Below are 18018 nucleotides of genomic sequence, written 5' to 3'. Positions count from 1 at the left end.
TTACACTCTTTGGTAAATGTACTACGTTTAGCTATTGACCAATTCAGAGAGTAAATTTGCTACAAAGTGTAGACTTTCATGTGTTCAGATATCCACATATGTATACATAATTTTTAACATTAAATTGAATGTATATATATTTTTTTAAGTTGACTTTAACATTAAATTAAATGTATATATATTTTTTTAAGTTGACATCAGTTAATGAATTTTAACATTATTTTCTATGCCTCCATTATTTTCTATAGTACGTTGTTACAGTGCCAGTGGTTGGCTACGTGTTGCACTAGATGTAGTCGAGGTCTTAGCTAGAGTACATTTACTACTGGTTAGAGTCCATTTTGGCTGTAGTAACTTTTCAAAGTGCAGTTGTGAATAGCAATAGGCATACTCTTTTGTGGGTGGGTGTCTGCCCTTCCCTTAAACCCCAACAGCTGCAATTATGCTCTGTGACCTGTCTTTAACCTTGGTCGTGACTCTGGCAGCAGGCCTTGTGATGCCAGAACCCAACTTCAATTCATTATAATAGTGGAACAGCTACATCCTTTCATTCTTACAGGTGACCAAAGATGCCAGAAGTTGCCTGTAGTAAGGAAATTGGAGAAGGGATTTTATATAGGTATTGAAGCTATAATATATTATATAATACATTATTTTCACAGCTCTAACTGGTATGTTTGATCCTAAATCTTGGAGACATTCCTCTCTAAAAATGTTTTAATAACTTAGTGCTTCTACTGTTAACAGCACAACATTGTGTGAAATAGCAAACAGATTGCCACTGTCCACTGAGTGCACTCTACAGATCACTGCTGCTGTTTGAAACGTTTCTGTTACACATGAAGGTCCCTTGTGGAATAATCTTTCTCCTGCTGATTTCAAGAACAATTTCAACCCAATTTTCTGTTATAATGGCAAAGAAAATTGAAACTCTTTTTAATAATACTTCAATAACTAGGCACATATTCAACACAGACAACAGGAATCCTTCTTGGCAAACAAATATAGAGCTTAACTGCATGTTGTATTTTAATTTCTCCGTAGAGAATAAGCATTTCTGTTGGAAGATAATATTTACTTGAATCTCCCTATCAATTGTTTAATATGGATTATGATTTATAGTGCTGTGTTTTGGGTCAGATGGCGGTTTAGAGGATACAAATCTGGATAGTTTATAAACTTTTCCTTTAGTATTTACACTAGGCAGGCAGGAAGTTTTAACATTAATGCACCAAGACATCTGACCCATCATTCACTGCCTAAGTATGTTTTAAATCCTGCAAGAACCTAAGCCCCATTGTAAATCCGGCTTTTGTACTAGTTATAGTTGAATTGTTCTATGCATTTAAATATTATAATAGTTCACAAAACACATAAGATTAAATCATGATCTAGCAATATCGCAATAAGCTAAAATATTACAGTGGCACTTAAATAACAGCAATTGGAAAAAGAAAATAGAAAATCAAGACGACTCAGAAAAAGTCAAACATGTTTTTGGAGACAGAGAAGAAATCAGGTTGGTGAAATTTGAGGAAATAAAGTGTAGCCTTCCTTTATTGTCCAAGAAATATGAATCAGAACACGTCTAATAAAACTAATGACTGTTAAAAGAGCATGGGTCTGTCTAATGCACATGTAATAAAGACGTTAGGATATCCGTCATTTTTGTGACTTAGAGTCCCATTACGATGGCGGTCGGACGAGTGGCAGACCGCCATCCTGTCTGGAATAGGATCGGCTAACAGGGAGTCAGCAGTTCCGTCATGGAAATTACGATCTGACAGCCATGGAGGCGGTTGGAAACATGTCTCTCAGCATTGAGGCTTGCGCTGCGGCCCGAAAAAGGACTGCAGCACAAGCCTCACTGCTAAGAGGCATATTTGTGAACATCCCTGCACCATGTGGCAGGTACCAACTGGTACACGGAGCAGGGCTGTTCCCCCAGGCCCCATACCGGAGGTCCAGGGAGGAAGAGGGGGCCTGCTAGGGGCCCCCGAAGTCCCTTACCGCCTGCCCTTTCATGGCCGGTTAACCGCCATGAAATGACTGGTGGAAAGGGACATAGTAATCCCTACGGCAATGCCTGAGCAGGCACCGCCACTGTTGTAGGGATTGAAGTCGCTCTGGATCCGTGGCGCTCGGTCTCTCCGCCATCCCTACATCCGCCCGCCATTGTATTGCGGCCGACGGTCCTGCAGGCTCCGATGGTGGCGCTCCCACCGCAATCATTATGAGGCTCTTAGTACCTCTACACCAAACTCTAAATCAGGCTCTTAGTTCCTACTCATAAAAGTAACTCCTTTTACCAATGCAAAACTGACTTTGTTGAAACACAGAGGTGGTTTTGTGCCTATAACAATGGCTCTTTCTGTGTGTGAGTTAGATATACATATTCAAATAGATTTTCCAGTCAGTCACGACACATTTGAACTCATTCTCTGTTTTTAATTTCATGTATGCCTCTTATGGAATTTGTAACAGTACAGCTCCCCTAATAGAAGTTTGTTTATGCCCCCCCTGATCAGGCCATTTTCTTTAACTCTGTTTGAATTCTTTCTTGATTTTATCATATATGAATTAATCCAAAAATTCTGTTATACTTGACTTATGTATTTGTATACAATGAAATTGATATTCTAATTGTGAAGCACTGCTGATCTTCTGTTGGCTTAGTTTGTGCTGCATAAATAAATATATATATAATACAATTGAGCAACTGTTCTTCGTAACCTACTATAGTATTTCTGTGCTACTGCAAACACTTAAAAGTTGTTTTATATCAAATGGTCCTTTTTTACACCCGATATTAATACCACACCTTAGACAAAAGTGCCACTGACCAGATGTCTAAAGAAAATGAGTGCAGAGAAATAGGATGCCAGGAAAGACTTCGCTTTTTTGGCAGCATGAAAGCCTGCCTCACTTTATTGGCACTGCAGAGATTTGTAGTAAATATTGCACCCAGTAAAGTGAAATCTTTTTAAAGTGCTAATGTGATAGGTCAGCCAAATAACGCTCGTGCACTGGTTGTAATAAGTTGCCGGATGAAAATATATCCTTCCTCATTCAAGTGCAGCTTAAATACAATTTCACACAGGAAATAGATGTACAAAAATATTTTATAAGCAGAAGATTACATCCATCTGGACATTTTCTCGCATCATGATTAGTCAAAAGATACTACTCTCAAACATGCACCACTCATCCATTCTAACCTTTTGACCTTGGTAAGACTTTAGACTAGGTTCAATTGTACAACTACAGAAATACAGGGGAATCGACTTATGGGCAGGTCAACATCATTGACTTCGATGTGGTGACGTAGACCCAAGTAGATGCACAATGTGTCATCACTGCAGTAAATTAATCTGTTCTTCTAGAGGGCAAAGGTTGTTGCAGTACCATACATTATGGAAAAAATGAAATGCAACAACTTGTAGTTAGTTTATTAACCCCTTCAGTGCCCCGCCCTTTCCCCCTCCTGTGCCGGGTATTGTATTAGCGGGCGGGGTCCATGACGAGATAGTCTCGTCATGGGCACAGCGCAACCGAGCTCCATGACGAGACTATCTCGTCATGGGCATAGAAGAGGTTAATTGCTGGTGAAAACTAGGAAGAATACATCCTTGTATTTCTATATTTACAAATAACACCTACCAATGAGAGGCAGTGGATGACATACAGGGTAACAGGGAGAGTTAGAAGGAGAAACAGATGTAGATAAAAAAGATTCTTGCTCATGTATAGTATAAAGTTGAGATGTAATTACATATTATCATATTTCATGCTAAAGCCATATCATCATATTGAACTAATTTCCCCTGGGTACCAGGAATTGCTGCTTACGCCTAAATTCAAAAGGGTTATATCATTAATTTTAGTTGTCTGTCATTAGTATTCGAGGATACCCAAGAATATGCAAAAGCAATGGAAAACATTAATGAGGTAGTATTGCTGAGGCGCATTATGGTAATTGTGCTCCATTCCCACCTCAGATGCAACTGCACAGCCTATTTCCATCCCTCATTTGGAAAAGGCCTGTCAATCACTTTGTACAATTTTATGTAAAATCCTAGGAATCTGCTGCAAAAAACAACTTTGCATAAATTAGCTGCTTTTTCTGTAGCTGTTCATCACAGTCATATTTTTATCACAGAAAATTCAGGACTGCCATGAAAAAATGGTGAGTGTGACTACAATGGGGAAGAATGATTAGGGAGGGACCAACTAGATAACATGGCTGAGAAGAAATTCTGGACCGTGTTCAATCATTCTAATATGAATTGACGGACATATTTATTTAATAATATATTTGGGAGCTTTGTGTGTGTTATGTAGCCTTTAAATTACTTTTGAGTTCTGAAGATGTTTATGGCAAAATACTGTAAAGAAAGAAAGGTTTCATGAACCATTTAGAACTGGGTTCTGGTCTCAAATTAAGGTTGAGGGTGTTCCACAATCATTGGTCATAATTAAGTGTCTTTCTTGATTCAAAAGAGGCAGATGTTGATCTGCCACTAATGGTTGGTACATAGTGTGGTTCCAGTTTCAGTGCCAATACATAGGTAAAAATAATACATCATCTTTTCCCACAGATTTGCCAATATGCAAATCAGGTTAAATATGAAAAAAAATATCATCATCAGTAAACATATGACTTAAACATTAGAATGTTGTTATTAACTCACAAAATCCATGTATTGATGCTTTAATTCAACAGAATCCACTATCAAATTAGATTTTGGGCCTTAATAGGATTTGCAGAGTGGAAGGAGCATTATAAACAGATGATCCTCCAGGTCCTCCGGCCCCACACCTTTTTAGGCTCTAAGAAACTGGTGAGTTGCCAGTGGTAGAGCCTTTGCTTGTTCTGCCGGCAGTAACCCCTGCACCAGCGATCCACCCACCACAAGACCACTGGGTCACAACGACAGTCATCCCGCCCTATAGAGGGCATTTTCGCTATCTGTATCCGCTATGCAAGACATGGTAGAAACAGGTAGGTAAAATATTACATTACCTTCATGCCCAGGCACAAAGCTATGCACCAGGGCCTTTTACATTTTGTTGCGAGAATACAAACTCCTACTTTGAGAGTTTTTGTGTGGACCAAAAATGTTTGCCAACAATGCACTTTAAACATGGTGCCAACTTGGCAAATTTAACTGTTGTGAAAGGAGCTGCTACCATGGTGGCTCCCTCAAAGCAGAAAGATTCCCACCAAGAGGGTGATATAGGCCTAGAATTGCTTATACTTTGTGCTGTCACAGTCACACAAAGTCATGCAAAGTGGTACAAAGCAACGCGTTGGTATTTACTTTTCAGCACCAAAGGTATTTGGTGCTGAAAAGGTGCAGTTATTTCAATGCAAAAATCAATTTGTACTGCTTTGTGTCACTTTGCATCACTTTGCTTCAATGCAGAGTTACTGGGGAGTGACAATACAAACACCTATAGTTTTCCATGCAAAGTCCAATCTATTAAAACAGCTAGACCGGGCTTTGCACAAAAAGATTAACGCCTTTTTTAAGCCAGCGCTAACATGGAGAAATATGTTATTTTCTCCAAAACGGCCAAGCATTTCATGTGTGCTAAAGTTCGCATCATTCATCTGGCATGTGGGAACTTTCTATGGGGCGTATTATCAAGAAATGGCGTTAAAATTATCGCCGCTTTAGCGGCAGAGAACTGCCGCTAAAGCGGCGATAATGGGCTTGATAATATGCCCTTGAGAATTCCCATAGAAGCCCATGTTCTGGTGTCAACATGGGCTTCTATTGGAATTCTCAGCAGCATATTATCAAGCCCATTATCGCCGCTATAGCGGCAGTTTTCTGCCGCTAAAGCGGCGATAATTTTACCGCCATGCTTGATAATATGCCCCCAAGTTTGTCTGAACACATGCATTTTTACCTGAAGGATGTTTGAGTACAGGCTGTGCTTTGCACAAGGATGCCTTTAAGAGTGCCAGTTCAAGGGAAGACAGCAGCAGAAGGTCAATCTTAGTAGATAGGGCTCGGTGCTATGTTTTCCCCTTGGGCATCACAGTGCATCACAGTGCAACAAGTTTGTTTGCTGCGTTCTGTGACAAAATTAGTAAATCCACCCCTTAGTTTTTATATGCCTACCTTGTCTGGCAAAAACAAAGCGTCCCTTACAAAATACACTCCCGTCAATAGCAATGCTGGTAGATGATTAAAGGTTTTGAAGATTGATCACTCACAGATGATTGTTGTCTAGTGAAGCATCCTTGTTTCAAAAGATAGAATCATTTTTAACTTCCCAACTTGTCTTTTCATTCCAGTTGTATTTATCGCCTGTACTTCTTCAAAAAGCAATACACCTCCGACTTGGATAACTAGTAGGCAGCACATGTAAGGGGATATTCACAAGAACTTGTGATAACTACTGCAAGAGTAGCGTAACACTACTCTCAACATCGCAGCCTATCGCGGGAAAACAACCCCGTGTCAACGTGGAATTCACAACAAGGCGGCCCCATGCGATAGTTTGCCGAAACCGCAGCCAATGCCCGCGATACAACCACCTCGACCGTGATAAAAAGACAAACCCCAATGCCAAAACACCTGCGATGGGCCAAAGCACGATTAGGAAATCAGCGATAAGCAGCGCTAGGCCTGCAACACACACCTGGCAGGTGGGAAAAATAACCATAAAAGTAGAAAAAATACCCAAACACAAACTGACCAACACCCAAGCACCATGGAGGCAGCCGGAGCAGGCGCAGAGGACGAGCGCAACACCACAAGCACCCCGGACGACCAGCCTGAGACCTTGGGGATAGGGAAGGGCAAGGACAAGAAGAAGAGAAAGACGAAGTTCAGTCCGCAGGCAAACAGGATCATTGTCACGGAGGTGATAGAACACCATCAACACCTGTTCATCACCCCCAACGTGTCATTGGGCGCCAAAACTGGAATATGGCGGGACATCGTAGACAAGGTGAATGCCGTCAGAGAATACAAATTGACAATGGATGAGGTCAAGAGGCGATCGAATGACATCAAGAGAAAGACCAAGGAGAATCTCGCAGCCAACCAGAAGGCAGCAATACAGACTGGAGGTGGGGGCCAAGCGTCACAGCTCGTGCTGGATGACATGGAGGAGCTGGTGTCAACAGTCAACAGTGTGGATAGTGTGGCCGGAGTCAGGGGACCGGACACTGCTCGACAGGACACAACACAACCGCAACAGGGTGAGTGACCACCAGGTACTGGGGGATGGGTGGAGATGGCCACGATGGCACACATGCACAATCATGCACAGCACAGTGCACACCCTCAATGACTCTGGGTCATCGCCCAGATCTATAGACTGTCACAATGTGCAATACCATGCTGTCTGAATGTCAACATGTACATACATGTGGACACATTGCAATACACCATCTCCCCTTCACATTGCTGGGCCATCGTCAACACCCCCTGCAGAGCTGTCTCAGCCACTCTTCACTAATGACAAGGAGAATAACCCCAGCATCGACGCACAAGCCCTCCTAGACATCATTGAAATCATCCGCGACTCACCTCCAGGATCAGGGCTGACCAGCTGCATCGAGGAGACCCCTCCCACCACCCAAACCACCCAGCAGGAGGCACCAATGGCCCCAGCAGTCTCCCAAAACTCCCAGGAACAACACACGGCCTTCCAACGCCGTGTGCTTGAGGCCCAGAGGGAGACGGCTGAGCAGGTGCGGGTGGGGTTCGACCTCATGGCCACCAAACTGGACGCCATACATGGGTGTCTAGGCCCGCTCCATGGTGTCCAACAAGCCCTGACTGACATCGCTGGAGTCCTGATGCGGAGAGAAGAACACCTGTCTGCTCAGAGGGGCACCAGCGATAGCAGCCGTGAGCTGGCACACGTGCAGAGGCTCATGGAGGACATGGTGCGGATGGAGACGGAAAGGATGGCAGCCACCACTGTACATCAGCAAAATGGAGCTGGGATCTACCTTGTCCTGCAGATCATCATCATGGCATTGCTGCCACAAGGTGCCGCACAGATGAATGCTGCTGCCCCCACACCATCCACATTTCCGCCCCCTGGTGTGCCATAGCCTCACAGTGTGGCAGACATATCCACTCCGGCACCTGATGTGTCAGTGACACACATTGCCTCAGCCGGTACTGCAACACCCACAGGTGGGGCAGAGCACACATCCGGAGACAAGTAAGTGGATGGGTTTGTGATCAGGAGGCACTAGCATTCATTTCCGCCACCTGGCTTGTTTCTGCTTGGTGCCGCACCTGGCCTAATGACCGTGTACTGACCCCCGATACACACCAATGCACTGACCTTGGACAGTGACATGGACTGCCATATCCTGTTTGATGACCAATGACACAGCGAACAGACTGCGGACTGTACCCTCCCTCTTCTGCAGTACTTGTCATCCCCAGATGGAGTCTGGCTGGCCCTCCACGGGCCCATATTGTGTAGTGTGCTCGGCATTGCCCTGTACCGCTCCAGCTGCAGAACTGCACTGGATGTGCAATAAACATCCAGTGACGCACTGCTGTGTCATGTCTTTCATCATTCATGTATAAATGTGTGGATGAATGTAGGGACAGTGATTTCCCTTGCGTCAATGATGCTCATCCTGTGGGATGCCAGTCAAAGGTTGCCACATTGCATATTGTGTACTGGGTCCCGTGAACACTACAACAGGGACACAGGCATCAGTCATTTCCATGTCCGGTCATGGACTGAACCACGCCCAGAGCCCACGAGTCATTTTTGCAGGCCCTGCGCTTATACCGCATACGGCAGGCCAGACCACTCCACTGACGCTCCGAGGGGGGCGGCCCTCATTGCCACCCGTTGCAGGCGTACACGCTGGTGGTTTGCAGGTCACTGGTCTAGTTGTCCGCATGTCACAGCCACTCCCTGAGGGCAGGTTTGCACGCACACCACATCCATCTGGCACAGGCGTCACAGGCCATGTGATTCCGCCAACATAAGGGGCTGACGACGTCACATTCCCCTCTGCCATTGTTGACTGGATGACGGACGCTCCATGGTTCTCAATCATAAAGGCCACATGAGTTGTTGCGCATGATGTTAGTGGCACCCGAGGCCTGGTGGTCAGCATGGGCCTATCACCACGTGGCGCTGACTGGCGTTGTGCAGGGTTAGTGGCACCCGGAGCATTGCCGCAGACACAGGCACCCCGCCACGGGCGGTGACATTGGGTGCACTGAGTCAGTGGCACCTTAAGCTGGTGAGCGGGTGTGCAGCCTGTGATGATGCCCCGTCCCGGCGGTCCTAACAGCTCAGGTTTTGTGTGCCCTGCTGGACCGCAGTATAGGCCAGAGCCAGCGGGCAGCGCGGGCCTACCGCCACGTGGCGTCGCTACCGGGTTCCCAGTGTTAGTTGCACCCATTGGGCTGAGCGGGTGTGCAGCCTGCGAGGATGCCGGGTGCACTGGTATGTCCTATGCCATGGAGTAATCAAGACCCAGCACCAAACGTGAGGCCTGGTGGCCTACGGAGCGGAGCTGCATGGTGTTGAGGGTGCCATGCCCACGGGCCCTGAGCTTGTGGCTTGCAGCGACACATGGTGGGACCTCCTGTCTGTGTGCCGGTGGCGGAAGGTGAGCAGTGAGGCCTGGGCGTGCATTGGTGGGCATGCTCCGGAGGGCGACAGGAGGGGCTGGGGTGCCTCTGACTGGGTGTGCATGGGCGGGCAGGTGATTTTATCTTGTGCAATTGTGTGTACTGTGCCAGCCAATCGTGTATCTGTACGCTGTTTCAGATGACGGGTCTGTTTCAGACGTGTAACCTGGTGTACTGCTATATATACCGGCAAGTGGTTGGAGACACACCGGTAGCAGCAGGTGAGCAGTGTGGCCTGGGTGCGCAGGGGCGGCACTCTCTCTCTCTCTCTCTCTCTCTCTCTTTCTCTCTCTCTCCCCTTCTGTTCATCTGTCTCTCTCCCCCTCTCTTCTTCTCTCTCTCTCTCTCTCCCCTCTGTTCTTCTGTCTCACTCCCCCTCTCTTCTTCTCTCTCTCTCTCCCTCTCTTCTCTCTCTCTCTCTCTCTCTCTCTCTCTCCCCTCTCTTCTTCTCTCTCTCTCTCCCTCTCTTCCTCTCTCTCTCCTTCGCTCTCTCTCTGTCCTTTGATGTGCGCAGGACACACCTTCTCATCATGATTTTTGTCTTGCAGGCTGTGACTACAGATTGTCCCGCGGGGAGCCACCATGTGTCTTCGTTTCATTTCAGTGTTCATGTTAATAAAGTTTCATTTGTTGCTTCGAAAGTGAATGGGTGATACTCATTTTTGTGATTACACATGCATGCCACCAGTTGTGATTGTGCGACATCAAGTGGATTATTTTGGACGTGCCTAGGTGTAGCTGATGTGGCAAGTTTTTTGTCGGGGTTGCCGGGGAGGGGGTGTTCTGGGGGTGGTGGCAGCGGGTGTTGTTACCCTTTCAGGCCTCCGGGCTGCATGTTCAGGTGTATCTGTTGCCCTTCCGATGTGGCTGTGGGCTGTGCTCCCTTTTGTGGTGCAGGCTGTGGTCTGGCTTTGCACTAGGTCAGAGCAAGTGTTGTTTTCCTGCTGCTAATGTGCCTTATTGCCTGTTTTGTGTTCTTATCGCAGTTCTGTCTGGTCGTTGTGATTGTTGTGGAGTGGTGTTGTCGCTGCTTTTGGCACGGTAATACCTACTCTGCATCTCATAAGCAATAGTTGCGGGGGTCATCGTGGCGATGGTTTTGCAGCTGCTATCGTGGGTAAACTGGTAATGTGGGCTGTTTGCACCGGCTTGTGAATTGTGAGGTAAATTTATCACGACTTTGGCTGCGCCAAAGTGCCGTTAAGTCGGAGATAGATCCTTGTGAATATCCCCCGTAGTGTATGTGTTTGCTCTTAAAACGAAAGTGCAGTCATTAAATATTATTTTAATAATAAAAAAAATGGAGATTATCTAATTTAACTCTTCTGTCTTTTCCACAAATTGACCTGATTAAAGTATTTTGTCTTCTCCACAAGTATCACTTATATTTTTGCACATACATAATATCTTTAGCTACATATGTGTGGCATCAGTCCCCTTAAAAAATAAAATCAGACAAAATAGGCTTTGAGATTGTGATCTTTATATATTTTCACCGATCACCGGATGCCCTAGGTAGGGCTAGAGTACATGTTGCTATACAATAACCTAAGATCTTCAACAGGGGAGAGAAATTGAAAAATGAAAGACAAACGTGTAGCAAAATTACTCCGCATTAACCACTAACTGAAAATTACATCTGCCAAGTATCAATACTGCCCCCTATCAATTGCCTGAGGAGAAAAATTAATGCCATTCAAAATTTCAGTACAAAAGACTAATACCTCAACCATCAATGCTGGGTGAGGATAAAACCAAGATTAACAAATTGATGATGGTGGTGTTGGCGGTTCAGGTTTTGCTTACAGGCAGCGAGTCATACTACTTTTTCCGATTGCAAAGGAAAATTATCAGACTTCCAGAGGGCGAATACGTGGGCCCTGACTCAGCGACGAGGTTCTGAGTTTTCTCTCCATTTTTTTACAACTGTTAGGAAAGATGTAGTGACTTGTGGATACTTATTACAGTTTTACTACAACTGTGTGGATCAAGTGGAGTTTCAAATGCCAATTGACTTCTAGTGTTTGAGCCTTGAAAAAGTCGCTCTAAGCGACGAAACAAGTGTCGCCTGTTTGGCTTTAATATCTACGTGTCAACAATTTGTCAAACCAATCTACTTATGATCAAGACTATGATATATGGACTTTTCTACGTTTGGAAAATAAACTTTTGACTGCATGCCTTGCAGTTTGAACTTATAGACATGCAGTACTCTGCTATTGGAATTGTGTTTATATTTTATGCGTGGAATTTGAATATCGCGCATTAAATGATATTGTGGGTGGCACGATATCTGCATTGAGCACGATGTATTATACTCGAATTGCTGATAACTGTGCAAACATGACAGAGGTGCTGGTCGTGCTTCTATAAACCACTGCCACCTTCTTATTTACGCACCTCAACCTTCGATGCTGGGTGAGGATAAAACCAAGATTAACAAATTGATGATGGTGGTGTTGGCGGGAGGGGTTATGAAAACTACTTTAATCACACACTCTTTTCTTAGTCAGGCAATAACCAATGCCAATCAGTTTTGTGGAATTTTGAGTGAGAGACATGCAGTCATTTTCCTTTGCCACCTCTATGAGGTAGCAAACTTGAGTCAAATGTTTTTTCCACAGACATTATACATGATCATGTTTAAAGCAAGATAATATTGCACATATTCAGGTCTGCATGGATATATAGCATTGACACCAGATTTTTGTCTTTAAATAGAATTCCAATGTGGCAGTGCCATACCTTGCATTGTCCCTCCCATGAGACTTCAAGAAGTTCATATCGCGATACCTGGTGAGGAAGGCCACGAGCTGGTCATTTGTCCTGAAAATAGAAAACAGGACAATTAAGGATAGGAAAAGAGGGGTCTGTTCACTGTCTCCAACAAGGGAGCATTAGAATTATTTGTTGATGTTAACAAATGACAGCAATGCAGATAGACTGCAGAATGGCAGCCCCTTCACCAAAATGCTAGGGATAACACAAGTAACATCACATTCCCTCTGCCTTGATGCCATCATATTGCTGGCATCTTCTTCCACCCTTCGCTCCTTATCAATTCATAACTGATGCTAAGAAAACAGGGAAAGGACAAGGAGAGGATTGACAGACACCAGACATATCCCTTAGAATCCTGCTTATCTTCTATTCCGACCATGGCCTTCGTGCCCCCTGAGATCCGGGGTAAGCAAGGAAACTCACAGGGCCACCAAAAGTGCAAGTCGGAGCAGAAGGTGAAATCCCAAAGTTTATCTTTGGTGCCTGCTACCAGCATTGCTGATTGCTGAGGTTGCTGAATACCAAGGCTGCCTATTTGGATTGAACCTTGTTCCTCTTTCTTCCACCAGCCTGCTATACCCTTCACTTAACCTCAATCTTGCCACATCCTTTCGGTTACAGCTTTCTCCTTTTTTCACTGTTCTCCTACTGTTGTATGCCTTCTTCTTCACCCCTCTATCTCCCCCCATTCACGTCTCACTTTCTAGGTCTGGACCATTATGATGAGTATAAAGTTGAAAAATGATGGCCCACACTTTGTAATCACTGGCACAAATTAAGTAATCACTGTGGCTAGTGGAGGGCTTGAATATTTAGCCAGCTGAATCAACATGCTAAAAAGAAACATGTAATATGAAAATACATTAAGGAACAACTGTTTTTGCTTATACATAGAAATTCCTGACTATTCACAGGAATTGAGTGCTTTGATATCACTCATTCCCTCAGGACACAGAAAACCTAGGCAAGAATACTTTTAAAACAAACATTTGTCAATGCACATTATTGAAATCGTTAGCTGCAAATCTATGGATGCACATAATTATTTCATTTTCAGAAAATGGCTACATTTCTTAATAAATCTCCCTTGCAGGTAAGTGATCCCAGCCAGCTGCTTCATCTAACCCCATATTTTCTTTTAATGTGTCACCATGGCATGAGAGGCAACTTACACAACTAAAACACAGTGCCGCTAATGCGACACGTTAAATGGCAATTGGTTGAAACGCTAATGACCTATAATCCGCTAAGCACTACTGTGATCATGAAAAAAGTAGAAGAGAATTAAAGGCGACTGAAAACATTCTGCATACATAGTTAAGGAACGTTATGGTTCACACATGCCAACCATCGCACTGTAAATTAGCCTAACAAATGTCTGATTTAATTTAGCGCTTTCACTGGTTTATCTGCTGACCCCCACAATCAGTGTGCTTGTTTATCAGTCTGAGAGCTCGAGCACTGGCTCACAGGCATTGCTGCTGTTTGCCACAAAATCGCACTGTAGCAAAATGCTTGCTAAGGAGCGAGAATGTGTACTTTAAAGAGTACACACTAGCCTAAATATTTTTTTCACCATATAAAAGGGCAATTATGCTCTCTTTCAGACAGGTGTAAATAATATTTTATAATTATTCCTTCATACAATAAGCTGTAAATATGACCGTTCTAATTGTAATAGTTCACCTGTAAGATATATAGTGAGTATTGGGAGAGCTAGATAAAGGGTTGTGGTCCCATTATCTCCTATACTCTCTTAGGGCAATTTTTTACATTGTGCCCCAAGAAATGGTATTACCACTGGTGACACCTCCAATAAGGCAGAGGAGCGTCGCCCCACAGGTCTCAGAGCAGTGTAAAAGCAAAAATAAAATTATAAAAACAGAAGTTATTTCTGTTATTATCATTTTATTTTAGTATCCGCCAGGGTGGGCGGGGATGGGCTCCCGTGACATTCGGGAGTAGGAGTGGTTGCTGCACTCCAAAGTCCACATAACTGCTTGGCCGGATGTCTTGAGCCTGCCAAACAGTCATGCGCACTTCACCCGGCTTCATCCGGCTGTTATGCACAGCCTGGTGAGGAAATCCCTAGGCTCCCATTCCCCTTCTGAGCGCTGAACCGCACCGCTCAGACCAATCACAATGCTGCATTGCAACGTTGTGACTGGCTTAGCGAAGGAAGTTTGAGTGCTTCATTGTCCGGCCGCGGAGAGACGACAAGGGATGATGTAGGAGAGATGACTGAGGAGATGTTTTTTTTTAATGTACCCCCGCCACTGCCCCCTGCCCCCTCCACTCTTGTTCCCTGGCGGCCGAAGGGGCCACAGGAGCTTGTGCATCCCTTTCTGTAGTACTGACTATGCTGACACACATGCAGCTCTAAAGGGGGGGAGGGGGTCCCATGGACCCCCCCAGACATCCCCCTGCAGGTGGATTCAGTCACTGCAAGGTGATCTCTCTCCCCTCTTTTAAAAGTGCAGGAGGCATGCCGTCTGCACTGTGAAACATGGAGCGGCTTTGAAACGGTCACTCCGTATTTCACTTGAATGTGGTGCCCCCAGGGCAGGGCGAGTTTGCGGCAGGTCTAGGGGCAGCACATTCTGCATAACAGGGCACACTTTCCCTACTTGCACCTGGCGCACCTTTTGAAAAGTGCACCATTGCACAAACAGGGAAGGTGCACCCTATATATGATACAGCACCCTGGACTAATATGCCCATTCCACTGACAGGTTTTTGGGCTGGATCATGAAGGTGTCCATTCGCGCAGCTCCCCCATTGGCCTTTGCGTGCATCGTCTTCTAAAAGACTGCACGCAATTGGCCTGAGGCGTGTGCATAGCTCCTCCCATGGTCTACTTGTGTCTATTACGCGCACCAAGCGCGTAATAGACACCAATAGGCCGTGGGAGGAGCTATGACCATGCCCACACACAGGCGTGCCGCGTGTGCCACTTGTTTGTCTTTACTTTTGGTATAAGCGCGGCACCCACGCTTCACTTTTGATGTTATAAGTAAAGCGCGGGTACCACGATTATACCAAAGGTAAAGAAGTAGAATTTTTTTTTCTATTTCTTTACTTTTGGTATAATCGCGGCACCCGCGCTTTACTTTTAATGTTATAAGGAATGCGCGGATGCCGCGATTATACCAACAGTAAAGGAATAGAAAAAAACATCTATTTATTTACTTTTGGTATAAACGCGGCACCCGCGCTTCACTTTTGATGTTTTGATGTTATAAGTAAAGCGCGGGTGCCGCGATTATACCAAAGGTAAAGAAGTAGAAAAAAACATCTATTTCTTTACTTTTGGTACAATCGCGGCACCCGCGCTTTACTTATAACATTAAAAGTAAAGTGCGGGTGCTGCGATTATACCAAAGGTAAAGAAATAGATATTTTTTCTATTTCTTTACTTTTGGTATAATAGCGGCACCCGCGCTTTACTTTTGATGTTATAAGTAAAGCGCGGGTGCCGCGATTATACCAAAGGTAAAAAAATAGATATAGGAAACATATATCTCTCTGTAAATAAATTATTTTAATTTTCTTAACCTTCTTTTAAATCTCCATTATTTGATAAATTATTTGCCTACGTTTATCTTTTGATGAATTCTTGGTCACTTCTCAGATTTTCATCGACTTTGTTGGAATTATCACTAAATAGATAATTCTGTTTAAGCCTGTTAAGTAGTATGGAGGGCTCGGCCGTTGACGTTCATTCTCGGTTTCAAGATTCCAAGTGTCACTCCGCTTCACAGTGTTGATTACCTGACTTCACTATGGCCGTCTGACTTGACACCAGGCGCATGCGCTTTTTGATGTTGTTAACTGGGGTGTCTCTCATTTCAGCACAGTTCATATGTCAGAAATGACATGGTGAACCGGAAGTGGCCAGGAGTTGGCTACAGAGAAGCTACAGAAAGTTTAATATTCCCCTGGCTTGAAGTTTCTGGAAGCCCTGGGAGGCAGTGGGAAGGGAGTAGACCTCCCTAGATCGTGGAGCGGGATCCATGCGGCCCTGGTAAGCATGATTTAAAGAGTAGGAACTTTGAAAAGAAGGAGTCAACCGATGCTCTCTCCTCTTTGCGTGTGATCCCCTTTTTTGGTGTGACTCTTTACTCTAGTCGGTTACCTCTCTGTTAGTGGACTTTCCACTTTTTACAGTGACATGTACTTTGTCAGAAACCTTTTTTCCTGTCTGCTATTCCCCCTATTTGTTAGCTATGGTCCCTACCACTTTCTGCTACACCCTCCTTTTGCGTCTGCTCCCTGCTCTGCTGGTAACGTGTTGCTGTTATTGGTGAAACCCTCTCCCCCTCCCTGTTGGGTCACTCGCTGGTAGTTAGTCGCTCTTTGTTATAAGTTCACTGTTTGCCATAGCTCTTTAACTATCAGGGGCTCTTTTCCTCTCTGCCGAACTTTTTCTTATGAAGGGTCACTCTCCATGACCCCTTTCTTATCCTAGAAGTACCCCTCTCTTTAGTGTGATGTTGCCCATTCGATGCAGCTCATCACCGGTCCAAATTTCCCTCTTTTCGTTAATGTGCACTTAATTCCCCTTGGTTCTTTTTCCATTAAGACTACTTTAATTCTCCCTTCTATGCGGTGAGTTCTTCAATTGCATTGAGTCTCCACCCATAAGCTTCTGCCAAATCTTGGGTTCCTTGCTACCTACAAAGATATATCTTAGGGCCCATCGAGTCGTTTTACAGTGGTTGTGTGGTTGGGTGTGGTTGTGTGATTCCACATCACATAATTACACTGTATTCAATACAACATAAATACACTCAACATACCACTCAGTACTACATAATTGCACATCACATAATTACTCTCTACTTAATGCAAGATAAATACACTCCACACAATACCACTCTGTGCCACATAATAACACAACGCATAATTAAACTGTTCTCAATGCAACATAAATACACACCTTTCACTCAAGCTCGTGCTATATAGGTCTCACATTACTGAATCTTTGAGCTGCTATTGGTGTTGCATTATTATTAGCAATGCCAACAGCTCAAACTTTAATAATGTGAGACGTATTGCATTGAAATTGCTTGTTCTTTTAGAAGCACATCTGCCGACCCAATCACAGTTAAACCATACTTTCTCTCTAAAAACCATATACTACAGAAAGTGTACACACAGCAATTCACCTCTCTAGGGGTGATTCATAGTTTCCTCTTTTTCAAATGAATTTAAATACCTTTAAAATAGTTTTGAAGTCATTTGACAATTCTGTAGGATTTTTTTTTCTGATAAGGCACTGCTGAGAAAATGCATTTAAGAAGTACATAAGTAACAAGTAGCTATTGGAATATGTATATGCCCAGATTTACTACTGCTTTGCATCAGGTTTGTGTTACTTTTTTTACACAAACCCGACGCAAAGTCCTATGTTACATTTACCATTCCAACATAATCAGGATTTGTGTAGGATAGTTTCCCAAAGTAACGTGTAGTTGCACTATTTGCTGTTTTGCATTATTTTGCTGCAAGGAGGTGTTCTATTGGTGTTACATAGACATCCCCGTGCAACCACCCATGTTTTTTTACACAAATCCCTATCTATTAACATTCATAG

At 44.2% G+C, this 18018-nt stretch overlaps 1 protein-coding gene across 1 annotated transcript in view; it reads right to left on the bottom strand.

The window, feature by feature from the left end:
• The window catches only part of XYLT1 (xylosyltransferase 1), a 563426-nt gene that overhangs the window by 102819 nt on the left and 442589 nt on the right, over window positions 1-18018 (bottom strand). The window contains exon 5 of the mRNA XM_085632092.1: window positions 12387-12467. Coding sequence (XP_085488218.1) covers window positions 12387-12467 — 81 coding nt within the window. The remainder of the gene's footprint in view (window positions 1-12386; window positions 12468-18018) is intronic.

This window comes from Triturus cristatus, chromosome 10 (genome assembly GCF_964204655.1).
Source record: "Triturus cristatus chromosome 10, aTriCri1.1, whole genome shotgun sequence".
Classification (NCBI taxonomy): Eukaryota; Metazoa; Chordata; class Amphibia; order Caudata; family Salamandridae; genus Triturus; species Triturus cristatus.
Note: the sequence above shows the minus strand (reverse complement) of the source record. Positions and strands in the feature narration are given on the sequence as shown.